Source organism: Mobula birostris, chromosome 24 (genome assembly GCF_030028105.1).
Source record: "Mobula birostris isolate sMobBir1 chromosome 24, sMobBir1.hap1, whole genome shotgun sequence".
NCBI classification, from domain to species: Eukaryota; Metazoa; Chordata; class Chondrichthyes; order Myliobatiformes; family Myliobatidae; genus Mobula; species Mobula birostris.
In genome coordinates this window covers 40,482,665-40,496,620 of record NC_092393.1, presented here as the reverse complement: position 1 = coordinate 40,496,620, position 13,956 = coordinate 40,482,665, and the positions used below count along the sequence as shown (strand labels likewise).

Genomic DNA, 13,956 nt, shown 5'->3' with positions numbered 1-13,956 from the left:
ACAATAATGTTTTTCAGTTAAAGTTACCAAGTTATTTATTTCAGTTATAAACTGTATGAATACAAAATTATCTTAGTTTGTTAGTATACTTGTTCATTAAACAAAGATTAATTCACTTATCTTGTACCATTCTTTTGCTAGTGGAAACTATCCTTGGATTGACAGGTGCTACCATGGGGAGTCTTATCTGTTTTATTTGTCCAGCCCTTATCTACAGAAAAATTCAGAAAGATGGTTTCTCTGCACAGGTTAGTTTCTTCCTATTCCGGAGTAGAAACTGGAATGAGTTTACTTTTGCTCTGCATCCTCCCCTTCGGAGTTAACTGCTGATGCCATGCCTTTAATTTTAGTTGTGTAAATTCCTATTTTAACATCCCATGATTGTTGGTGTCAGAGTTCAATTTCCTAATGTTATATTAGTGAGTATTAAGTTTTGTCATGTAACAGCTGTGTTTTTAAATCCTCATCTTGGCTGTGCTTCTGAATTGTGTGCATCTATACTGCCGGTACTGCCAGCTGCCATTATTCCTTTCAAAACTATTAATTGTGTTGGTATGGGAAATTGTTTTGAAAAATAAAGTACCTCTCTTGTGAGTAACATAGCAGCCTGTTACACAGTCAGTATTTTTCTTTAGCTGTTCCTATGAAAATTATATTCTAAAACATGTTACCCCAGTTCCCATTAATTTTCAGATGCAAACACATAGTAAATCATTAACTAGATAATCTGATGAGGAAACATTTCATTTCTCAAAGTACTATCTCTTATTGGAACAATTAAGTGTTCTATGATGTAGAGTATTCTGCAGCGAAGCAGTGTTCCCTGTGGCAGAAAGGAAACAGAAGGTGTATCCTTCCATTTAAAGTATACCCTTTTTGTCTATTTATCTTGTAATGGCATAATCTGGATTACTTTTTCACCCTTCCTGAGAGAGGCTGTGTAAAATTAAGCAACTTTCACAGTGGGAGAGAGAGAAGAAAAAACAGGAGATGAATAGTTTTGAGGTACAAAAATAGTGCATTTTTATAATCTATTGTAGTTGCTTGGGGCAATTCTATTCAAGAGGACTGGATGACAATTAAGGAAAGGTGGCATTTTTATTCCATTTGCAATAACCTGAATTATATCAGTGTCACAGTAAATTTATACCTACATAATTTTTCTAGTTTAATTTCCTCTGGCAATTGTAACCAGAATTCCACCCAAGCTGCTAGTTTTTTTGTCTCAAATGACAGAGTCACAGTACTGTAAGGACTGAGTAGGACCTACAGCTTTCGAGCACATTCATGCATTTTCTATGTAACATACAAAAGTATGTATTTTTAATTTATTAAATTGTCAAGTAGGATTGAAGAATATGAACTGCAGTATTTGCAATTACAAAATAATTCTTTCCTCACTCCTTTGAGGTAGGGTTTAGAGCATTTAAAATTCAACTCAATGTACTTACGCATAGTGCAAACACTAAAAATTAAAGTTATCAGAGTATGTGACTGCCAACTGAAATTTTGCAGCATTCAGTAACATGCTTCACTAGTTTTCAATTGATGAAAGTTTGGTTGATATTTCTTATTGCAATTTTATTTAGCTTTTACTTGCATCCTTCTGCACCTGTTTCTCTGCAGATTCAGAATTGCTTAATGTCATTTCTTCTACATAAGACCATAAGATATAGGAGCAGAAGTAGGCCATTAGGCCCATCGAGTCTTTCTACCATTCAATCATGGGCTGATCCAATTCTTCCAGTCATTCCCACTCCCCTGTGTTCTCCTCATACCCTTTGATGCCCTGGCAAGAACCTATCTATCTCTGCCTTAAATGTACCCAATGACTTGGCCTCCACAGCCACTCGTGGCAACAAATTTCTCAGATTTACCACCCTCTGACTAAAGTAACTTATCCGCATCTCTGTTCTAAATGGATGCCCTTCAATCCTGAAGTCGTGCCCTCTTGTCCTAGTATCCCCGGCCATGGGAAATAACTTTGCCATATCTAATCTGTTCAGGGCTTTTAACATTCGGAATATTTCATGAAATCCCCCCCTCATTCTCCTGAACTCCAGGAAATACAGCCCAAGAGCTGCCAATCATTCCTCATATGGTAACCCTTTCATTCCTGAAATCATTCTTGTGAATCTTCTCTGAACCCTCTCTAATGTCAGTATATCTTTTCTAAAATAAGGAGCCCAAAACTGCGCACAATACACATCACATCCCTGCTTTTATATTCTATACCTGTAGAAATGAATGCCCACATTGTATTGGCTGCCTTCACCACTGGCTCAACCTGGGGGTTAACCTTTATGGTATCCTGCACAAGGATTTCCAAGTCCCTTTGCATCTCTGCGATTTGAATTCTCTCTCCATCTAAATAATAGTCTGTCTGTTTACTTCTTCCACCAAAGTGCATGACCATATACTTTCCAACATTGTATTTAATTTGCCACTTCTTTGCCCAATCCCCTAAACTATCTAAGTCTCTCTCTGCAGGCTCTCTGTTTCCTCAACACTACCCGCTCCTCCACCTACGTTTGTATCATCGGCAAATTTAGCCACAAATCTGTTAATCCCATCATCCAAATCATTGACATACATAGTAAAAAGCAGCGTTCCCAACACCAACCCCTGTGGAGCTGCACTGGTAACTGGCAGCCAGCCAGAATGGGATTCCTTTATTCCCACTCTCTCTTTTCTGCCGATCAGCCAATGCTCCACCAATGCTAGCGACTTCCTTATAATTCCATGGGCTCTTATCTTGCTCAGCAGCCTCATATGAGGCACCTTGTCAAAGGCTCAAAGGCCTTCTGAAAATCCAAATACACCACATTTACTGCATCTCCTTTGTCTACCCTGCTTGTAATTTCCTCAGAATTGCAGTAGGTTAGTCGGGCAGGATTTCCCTTTCAGGAAACCATGCTGGCTTTGTCCTACCGTGTCATGTACCTCCAGGTACTCCGTAACTCATCCCTAACAATCGATTCTAACAGCTTCCCAACCACTGATGTCAGGCTAACAGGTCTATAGTTTCCTTTCTGCTGCCTCCCACCCTTCTTAAATAGCAGAGTAACATTTGCAATTGTCCAGTCATCTGGTACAATGCCAATCTATTGATATTTGAAAGATCATTGTTAATGCCTCTGCAATCTCTCCAGTTACTTCCTTCAGAACCCAAGGGTACATTCCATCAGATCCAGGAGATTTATCCACCCTCAGACCATTAAACTGCCTGAGTACCTTCTCAGTCATAATTTTCGCTGCACATACTTCACTTCCCTGACAGTCTTGAATGTCCGGTATATTCCACTGTGAAGACTGATGCAAAATATGCATTCAGTTCCTCTGCCATATCTGCGTCTGTCATTACAATATCTCCAGCGTCATTTTCTCTTGGTCCTATATCTACCCTCGACTCTCCTTTACCCTTTATAAAAAGCTTTTAGTATCTTCTTTGATATTGGTCGCCAGCTTCCTTTCATAATTCATCTTTTTCTTCCTAATGACCGTCTTAGTTTCCTTCTGCAAGTTTTTAAAAGCTTCCCAATCTGCTATCTTCCCACTAGCTTTGGCTTCCTTGTATGTCCTCACTTTTGCTTTTACTTTGGCTCTGACTTCACAAGTGTAAGAAGAACAAAATAGTTGTTACTCTGGGTCCAGTGCAGCACAAAAAATACAAAAGATTAAGAAAATAATAATAAATGCAATAAATATAAATACTTAAGATAGCTTATATACATAGATAATGTGTCCATAAAGTGATACTAGGCTATACGTAAGGTGACTGACAGGAAATAATAAAGTAGTGGTGGAGTTAATAGGTGAAGGTGATGATCATCCTTGCTGCTTGAGGAAAATAATTGTTTTTGACTCTGGTGGTCCTGACTACTGTAGATGTTACATAGCCTCCTCCCTGATGGGAATGGGACAAACAGTGCTACTCTGCACAGTTGAATGCAATATTTATTTTACCTTGTACACTACAAAGGTATGCTTAAATTTTTGTGGACATCAAATTGCACACCATTAACATTTTAGTGAAGCTGAAATTATTTTTTAAAAAAAGGAACTTTCTTACTGGTGGACCAAATCAACCTTCACTATGTTATACTGAATGAAATCCTTGACTATTAGTGTGTTGTGCGAACACACAAAAATTCTTTGATTTGGTCAATTAAACTATAAAGTTTACTGTAATATTAGTGGCTAGATCCTTGCTTCTTTATAGGTGTAGGCTTAGATGGGTAAAATTTTAAAATATCAATGCCAAATTATTTTCAGAAATCAAGCTGCCAAATGCAATTTCTGGGAAAATCTGCTACTGGATATATCTCCCAAGATTCCTGAATTCAAATTCTAGCATGTTAGTGTATGTAATTAAATTTGAGGATTAACATGAATAAACCAGTAGATTCTTGTAGTAGCTCAAGTGGGTCAGTATATTTTCTCCATAGATGGGAACATTACTGCTCCCTGATGTGGTGTATGAATGACAACAGTCCCATGATCCATGCTTGGCTCTTAATACTTTTAGGGAGCTATTGCCTTATGGATGCCATCTATTTACCAAGAGCAAGCCTGTCAGAGATAATTTCATTTGAACGAAATCATCTCCAAAAGTGAGTCCTTTCCTTGGTATTGCAATGACGTTGGTTTAAGTTTGTGCTTGCTTCTCACTGTAGACCTAAAATCAAAATCAGGCTTCAGGTGAGAGATCAGTAGGAGGATTTAAAAAGAAGTTAGCGAACAGTAAATCATTTTGGAATAATTGGTTTTTCTCAGCTCATTATATTCAGTTCCAATGAAATGTAGGGACTTTCATATTTGTTTCTCTTGTTTGGGGTGGTTGAACTGGCTTTCTAAACCAGTACATTGGCTTTTAAATTATTTTTGTTGACTTAGTTTTAATGGTGATCTAAAACATTTGGGAAGACACTTAGCGTTTACAGTCTTGAGTTATCTTGTTATTTTAGTATCAAATGTCAAGAGATGAGTTAATGAACAGGCTGGGAATCTGAAGGTGTAAGATCTTTGGAAGGGTTAGTTGATCTTCAAGTTGAATGTTTAGTGAAAAATTGGAGGAATTTATCCTTTAGCAATTATGCAGCCCACTTATGAGGGAGGTAGTTTCATGGAACTCTGGAGGAAAATTGAGTCAATGGTCTTGTTCCATAATCCCACATGTTTTTGCACATTTGATCTTCAAATGCTACAACATAATCCACCAATAAAAGATAATGAGGGCTTACAGGAGGCTTAACATTATGGTGTGCTAGAGACCATTACATCTTTAGCATTCTAGGAGTATCACTTGTGCCAGCTTGAAGACATTTTTAAAATGTTGATTCAAAAAGCATATTTTTTTGAAAATGGAGGCTCTCTTTAATTGGATTCCTCAGTTTGAAGATCTGTGGTCATGGTGTTGCATTTAAATACTTGTCATTAATATTATGAACAATGCTTTGAGAGTTTGGATTGTCTGATTACCGATAAATGATGTACCTTTATCTGGTCAGGACAACTTGTTACTGAAACAACTAAATAGTGGTTCACATTTTATTCTTCCTTCCAAGAATCTAATTCTACAATTGGATTTTTATGCATATGTTAGAAATTGTATTAATCTTCTGGTATGCATTGTGTATAGATATTCCTTTCCACTCTTACTTGTTTTTCTTCGGTCTGTATCAATAGTCTTGTTAGTGACACCTTGCTCATATTACAGTTAATTCTCAATGAATGTTAAATTGAAATACTTATCACTCAACCCTGCTGTGACAATTGATATTGCAGCTGGTGTTTCAGGATGAATTGCTTTTAGAATGTTAGTTGAGAGTGCCAGATCCACCAGTGAAATTCAGATATTTTCACATCTGGTTTAAATGGGGATTTTTTTGTATTTGGAAAGTGCTAATACTCAAATATTAACACTTATCTACATTAATATGACATTGTTATATAGATGTCCTTTATAATAATGTTATACAATTACAAACTCAGTTTCATCAATACAAATTTATCAACCATTTTGGCATAATTCTAATAACTTTCTCATTAGACATTTCCTAATTGGCAGGTGGATTTGGGAGACAAGTAGCACTGGGACTTTCAGAAATTTCGATGTAGCAGCCCTGTGTTAGCTGTAACAATCAGCTAACGGAGCAATCTTTATAAAACTTCAATTACTGTGATTCTTTTTAAATAAGTACCCTCAAGAGAAAGTGTGCTTTTATTGCCAGTTAAGATTTATTGAATCTAGGTTGGGATGTCACCTAACCTGCACTTCTCAAAGCCATTTATAATCCATTAAATCAATCTTGGGTGTGGCTGAAACAGGCTATTAAATTTATGGGAATTTAAATTGTATTATATTTTTGAAAATTGGCAATACTTAAAACTATAAATTGAAATCTATCATGTTACAATATATAAAGGAATTGTTAAAAGAAAACCATGGCTTTATGGCATATTATTTACTGATATTTTCTGTTTCTTGCTTTGAAAACCAGATGTTTCTCTTGACTTCGCAACTGCTGTATTTTTGTGAGAAAGCAGTCAACTGTTTTTATGACAGCTGAGTTCCAGCTTTTGTTTCATTTTCCTACACAGAAGTGCCATCCATGCAGAAAACTGTTGCAAAATACATTGACACATGTATTAAGATATAGCTTGGGGGTTGGGGGGGGTGAAATCCAACCAGTGGACTGCTGAGTCCACTTAAAGTAATGAGATTTTTTTTATTTTAGCTTAAATACACCCACAGTTGCCATTTTAAATTATGATTTTGATCAAAGGAAATTTAAATAGCTAGAAGGATTTTAAATTATGGCAGTTGTAGGTTTTAATAAAAAATTTGGATTAAAAAAGAAAATGCATCTCATGCAAAGGCGTAAGGAGATCCGATCTGTAAACCAATTCAGATCAGCATTGCAGAGGCAAATGGGGCATTAATATGGCTCCTTCAATAAGACCAACGTAGCCCTATTTTATGAATGGTTACAAACTTCCTGCAAGGCAATAATTATTGTGATACACATTGCTTTAAGCTTTAGTTTTCATGTCTGAAGGATCTTTGGATTATAGAAAGAGTATAGATGTTAAATATGAGGGTTATGTACAGGAGTGATATACAGTGGGATGCAAAGTTTGGGCACCCCTCGTCAAAATTTCTGTTACTATGAATAGCTAAGCGAGTAAAAGATGAACTGATTTCCAAAAGGCATAAAGTTAAAGATGACACATTTCTTTAATATTTTAAGCAAGAAAACTTTTTATTTCCATCTTTTACAGTTTCAAAATAACAAAAAAGAAAAAGGACCCGAAGCAAAAGTTTGGGCACCCTGCATGGTCAGTACTTAGTAATACCCCCTTTGACAAGTATCACAGCTTGTAAGTGCTTTTTGTAGCCAGCTAAGGGTCTTTCAATTCTTGTTTGGGGGATTTCCACCCATTCTTCCTTGCAAAAGGCTTCTAGATCTGTGAGATTCTTGGGCCATCTTGCATGCACTGGTCTTTTGAGGTCTATCCACAGATTCTCGATGATGTTTAGGTCAGGGGACTGTGAGGGCCATGGCAAAACCTTCAGCTTGCGCCTCTTGAGGTAGTCCACTGTGGATTTTGAGGTGTGTTTGGGTTCATTATCCTGTTGTAGAAGCCATCCTCTTTTCATCTTCGGCTTTCTTACAGACGGTGTGATGTTTGCTTCCTGAATTTGCTGGTATTTAATTAATTCCTCCCTCTACCAGTAAATGTTCCCCATGCCACTGGCTGCAACACAAGCCCAAAGCAAGATCGATTCACCCCCGTGCTTAACAGTTGGAGAGAGGTTCTTTTCATGAAATTCTGCACCCTTTTTTCTCCAAACATACCTTTGCTCATTGCGGCCAAAAAGTTCTATTTTGACTTCATCAGTCCACAGGGCTTGTTTCCAAAATACATCTGGCTTGTTTAGATGTTCCTTTGAACCTTTTGAATAGAACTTTTTGGCAGCAAAAAGAGCAGTGCATGCAAGACGGCCGAAGAATCTCACAGAACTAGAAGCCTTTTGCAAGGAAGAGTGGGTGGAAATTCTCCAAATAAGAATTGAAAGACTCTTAGCTGGCTACAAAAAGCGTTTACAAGCTGTGGTACTTGCCAGAGGGGGTGTTACTAAGCACTGCCATGCAGGATGCCCAAACTTTTGCTTCGGGCCCTTTTCCTTTTTGTTACTTTGAAACTGTTAAAGATGGAAATAAAAAGTTTTCTTGCTTAAAATATTAAAGAAATGTGTCATCTTTAACTTTATGCCTTTTGGAAATCAGTTCATCTTTTACTTGCTTAGGTATTCACAGTAACAGAAATTTTGACCGGGGTGCCCAAACTTTTGCATACCACTGTATGAACATAAGTAAGACGAAAGAGCTGATTGTGGACTTCAGGAAGTGTAAGACAAAGGAACACATACCAATCCTCATAGAGGGATCAGAAGTGGAGAGAGTGTGCAATTTCAAGTTCCTGGGTGTCAAAATCTCTGAGGAACTAACCTGGTCCCAACATATCGATGTAGTTATAAGGAAGGCAAAACAGCAGCTATACTTAATTAGGGGTTTGAAGGGATTTGGCATGTCAACAAATACACTCAAAAACTTCTGTAGATGTACCATGGAGAGCATCCTGACAGGTCGCATCACTATGTGGTATGGTGGGGGGGAGGGGGCTACTGCGCAGGACTGAAAGAAACTGCAGAGGGTTGTAAATCTAGTCAGCTCCTTGGGTACTAGCCTACAAAGTACCCAGGACATCTTCAGGGAGTGGTGTCTCTTTCTTTCTGCCGTCTGATTCCTAAATGGACATTGAATCCTTGGACACTACCTCACTTTTTTTAATATACAGTATTTCTGTTTTTTGCATGATTTCAATCTATTCAATAGATGTAATTTATTTGTTATTATTTATTTTATTTTAATTATTATTTTTTCTCTTCTATATTATGTATTGCATTGAACTGCTGCTGCTAAGTTAACAAATTTCACGTCACATGCCGGTGATAATAAACCTGATTCTGATGTCCAAAGGGAAAAAATAGCTGGAGACGCTTCGCACTTTAGTGCAAGGGTGTTTATTAGGTGTGTCAAAACTCAAAAACTTAACAAAAATTAGTGAAAACAGTGAAAAGAAACCTGCCAATATTTACAAAAATGTATCTACCAGAAAATACAGTAGTAGCTCCCTGTCCAGTGTGAGCTCCTAGAAGCCACTCTTCTTTCTCCTCCTCTCCTCCCCCCCACCCCCCAAAAAACTACCATTCAGGGCAATAAGCCCCGTGTATTTGGCATCAAGACATAACATCTTTAATTACCAACAGAATTAACATGAATTAGAATGTGATGCCCACAATGTAGTTATGATCATGTTACAAAATCAACAAAAATCTCCCTTAAATACAGCATACAAATAATATATGCACATTTGCACATACCCATTACTAAATAAATGAAATATTCAGCTATATTCAGATATATTCACACACACACACACACACACACACACACACACACATATATATATATACACATAGTGCATTTACTAAGTGTTCTCCATCACAATAGGTATAAAGAAAATGCGAGATTTTCTCTGCAATAAATGTGAAAGTTAAAAATAAGAAAATGTTATTACATTTTATAGTGGAAAATTCTTCCCTGTGTTCTCTTTTGGTATTCCAAACGGTGCTTGTATATCTCTTGTGTATCAGCAGTGTGCCGGCACTCTACCTGCTAGCTTAGATGCAAATGTTGCCAGATTATTTTGCCATAGGTATATGGCGTCATAGCCATATTTCTTCTTGACAGCTTTGACTTTTCACTTGACAGTTTCAAAAAGCGGAAACATTTAGGTATGTAATATTTAAGATGTTTGCTGCCTCAGTTATGCTGGCTTCAGGCTAAGCAGTGACCCTTTCCTATTGTAATTGGCAAGTATTGTCCGTAGAATGGGTTTGACATCTGGTGAGGCCCCAAGCTGTGCTGTGGAGGCTTCTGGGCAAAGTTTTTATAAGACCATTAGACAGGAGCAGAATTAGGCCATTTGGCCCACTGAGTCTGCTCCACCATTCAACCATAGCTGATCCTTTTTTCCCCTCCTCAGCCCCACTCCCCAGCCTTCTTCCCATAACCTTTGCTGCCATGTCCAATCAAGGATCTATCAAGCTCTGCCTTAAATACACCCAATGACCTGGCCTCCACAGCTGCCTGTGGTAACAAATTCCACAAACTCACCTCCCTTTGGCTATAGAAATTTCTCAGTATCTTTGTTTTAAATGGATGCCTCTCTATCCTGAGGCTGTGCCCTCTTATCATAGACTTCCCCTACTATGGGAAACATCCTTTCCTCATCTACTTTGTTTAGGCCTTTCAACATTCAAAAGATTTCAATGAGATCTCCCCTCATCCTTCTAAATTCCAGTGAGTACAGACCCAGAGCTATCAAATGTTCCTCGTATGATAACCCTTTAATTCTTGTGGACCTCCTCTGTACCTCCTCCAATGCTAGCACAACTTTTCTGAGATAAGAGCCCAAATCTCTTCACAATACTCAAGGTGAGGCTCCACCAGTGCCTTATAAAGCCTCAGCATCACAAACTTGCTCTTGTATTCTCGACCTCCTGAAATGAATACTAACATTGCATTTGCCTTCCTCACCATCGACTCTACCTGCAAATTAACCTTTAAGGTGTTCTGCATAAGGACTCCCAAGTCACTTTCTATGTCAGATTTTCGGATTTTCTCCCCATTTAGAAAATAGTCGGCACATTTATTTCTATTACTAAAGTGCGTGGCCATGCATTTTCCAACATTGTATTTCATTTGCCACTTTCTTGCCCATTCTCCTAATCTGTCTAATTCCTTCTGCAGCCTTCCTGTTTCCTCGACACTACCTGTCCCTCCACCAATCTTCATATCATCTGCAAACTTGGCAACGAAGCCATCTATTCCATCATCTAAATCATTTATATACAGTATAAAAAGAAGTGGTCCCAACACTGACCCCTGAGGAACACCACTATCATGGCAGCCAACCAGAAAAGGATCCTTTTATTTCCACTCACTGCCTCCTACCAATCAGCCAATGCTCTAACCATACCAGTAACTTTCCTGTAATACCATGGGCTCTTAACCTGGTGAGCAGCCTCGTGTGTGGCACTTTGTCAAAGGCCTTCTGAAAGTTCAAATATACAACATCCACTGTATCCCCTTTATCTATCCTACTTGTAATCTCCTCAAAGAATTCCAACAGGTTCGTCTGGCAAAATTTTTCCTGAAGGAAACCATGCTGACTTTGTCCTATCTTGATCTGTGTCACCAAGTACTCCATATCCTCATCCCAATTGATTCCAGCATCTTCTAAACCACTGAGATTAGACTAACTGGTCTATAATTTCTTTTCTGCTGCCTTCATCCTTCCTTAAATTTGCAATTTTCCAGTCTTGGCACCATGCTATACTCCAGTGATTTTGAAAGATCATTGCTAATGCTTCCACAATCTCTACTACTACCTCTTTCAGAACCCTAGGATGCAGTTCATCTGGTCCAGTTGACTTAGGTCTTTCAGCTTTTTGAGCACCACCTCCCTTGTAATAGTAACTGCACTCACTTCTCTTCCCTCACACCCTGCAACATCTGGTACAGTGCCAGTGTCTTCCACAGTGAATACTGATACAAAATACTCAATTAGTTCATCTCACGTGTCCTTTTTTTGTATAGAGAACTAGCTCTTTGAAAAGGCCTAATATGTACCCACTACTGACATCTGAATGAAGAACCTCTTCAAGAGTCTTGGATCTGGACCTGCAATCTAATTTACTTATGGCAATATCTGGGATTACCCCATCGAAATCAGGAAATATTCCTGTTTCTGCTCAACATATGATAGCCTATTAACTATATCGGCTAGGAGAGCCATTTTACTGAAGAGGAAGGATTCTAATCTACCTACTGTCTTTTATTGACTTTCCTCCATTATGTCCTGTTTAAGTTTAGAGAAAATAAGGTCGGACATTTGATACATCCTTTAAATTTGAGCAAATCTGGTGACCTTTTATTCAATATTTTCATTTGATTTGATTTATTACTCTTCCATTTTTTTCCCAAAGTTTTAGATTTGATCAGAAAGTCTTTCTTTTTCTTTTCTGGTCATATCCTCAGAATAGACTGCCCAGTCTTCTTTTTTTAGTATAGTGTAGTGGGTTTTTTTTCTCATTTAAAATTCAAAGTTTTTTTTCCTTTCCTCTTTATGAACTGATAAGAGGAGAATTGATGTTTTCTTTTTTATTATATATTATACACTAGCTTAACACTATGTATGATTTTGATAATGTCTTATTTTAATCTCTGTACGGTTATTGATATATATATATTTGAGATAATTCTCCTCTTGTTTGTATTTATGTTCCTTTTAAATCAATAAAAAGATTAATAAAGAAAGAAAGAACCTTGAAATGCTGGATGACGATGTGGCCATCTAGTGTGCAAGATGGCCACTAGGGATCTCTTTCAGTTGAGCAAAACACTTAGCAAATTCTTCAATAAAAGCAAAGAACAAACTCTAATGGGGAGAAAAGAACCTGCAGGAAGATTATCTATCTATCTGTCCATCTATTTAATCTCACTGCACTGCAGCAGCAAAAAAACTAATTTCATGACATATGTGAATGATGATAAACCTGATTCTGATATGGGTCTCTATTATGGACTGAGAGTAGGAAAGGGCAGGGAAAGAGGAATCATGGTTGGGAAAAGGGGAAATGAGAGGCAGGGGTTGGGAAGTACCAGAGAAACGTTCTGTAATGATTAATAAGCCAATTGTTGCAATCAAATGACCTTGCTTGGAGTCTCTGTCGTGCATATCTAAGACGTATGCACAGTACTATAGGTATACATACAAAAATTGAAAATTAAACGTACTATTAAATAAATGGCTTTGTTTTTGCACTGTCTAACTAGATTAGAGCCTCAGACTTCTGCATAGTTAACAAAACTAGAAATCGATAGTTCCACAAGTACCTGCTGGCCATTAATGAAGAATTGGACTAATTTTGTGCTTTTCCTGTCTGTAGTTTACAAATTACCAAATTTTACAATTGTAAATTCAGTAAATTTAACAGTAAATGTATTAATTGTAATTAATAAATTATAATTTATTAATCAATGTGATATAATACATTCCTGTGGGTTTGCATCCACTGGCCTGAATGGTGCTTGCAAAGTGCTCTGCTTAGCGAAGAACATTATCTTACTATTTCAATTTTATCATCTTAGTTTTTGGCAAATGTGGATCTGTTTAACCTAGATCATTTGTTCACTTGAGATGGTAGGTGAAACCTCCAATTAGCATCTTCTTGAAAGAGCAGTACATTTAGATCTTTTTTAGATTATGAGGACACTCAGTCCTCGTTTATTATCAATTAGAAATGCATGCATTAAGAAATGATACAATGTTCCTCCAGAGTGATATCACAAAAAAAAGGACAAACCAAAGACTAACACTGACAAAACCATATAGTTATAACATATAGTTACAGCAGTGCAAAGCAATACCATAATTTGATAAAGGGCAGCCCATGGGCACGGTAAAAATTAGTCTCAAAGTTCTGATCAACTCCCGATAGCAGGCAGCAAAAGGGAGAAACTCTCCCTGCCATAAACTTCCAGGCGCTGACAACTGCCGATGCATTGGAAGCACCCGACCACAGCCGACTCTGAATCCGTCCGAAAACTTGGAGCTTTCGACCAGCCCCTCTGATACAGCCTCCCGAGCACCATCCTCTGCTGAGCGCTTCGACCTTGCCCCGGCCACCGAGCAACAAGCAAAGCTGAGGACTCGGGACCTTCTCCTCCGGAGATTCTGGATCACACAGTAGCAGCGGCAGCAAAGCAGGCATTTCAGAAGTTTCTCCAGATGTTCCTCCGTGCTCTCATGTCTTGTCTC

The 13,956-nt window shown here is 37.9% G+C and overlaps 1 protein-coding gene across 2 annotated transcripts in view; it reads left to right on the top strand.

The window, feature by feature from the left end:
* slc38a10 (solute carrier family 38 member 10) overlaps positions 1-13,956 on the top strand; it is a 122,280-nt gene that overhangs the window by 51,779 nt on the left and 56,545 nt on the right. For both annotated transcript variants that reach the window (XM_072242045.1, XM_072242044.1), the window contains exon 10: positions 142-248. In XM_072242045.1, the coding sequence (XP_072098146.1) occupies positions 142-248 (107 nt within the window). The remainder of the gene's footprint in view (positions 1-141; positions 249-13,956) is intronic.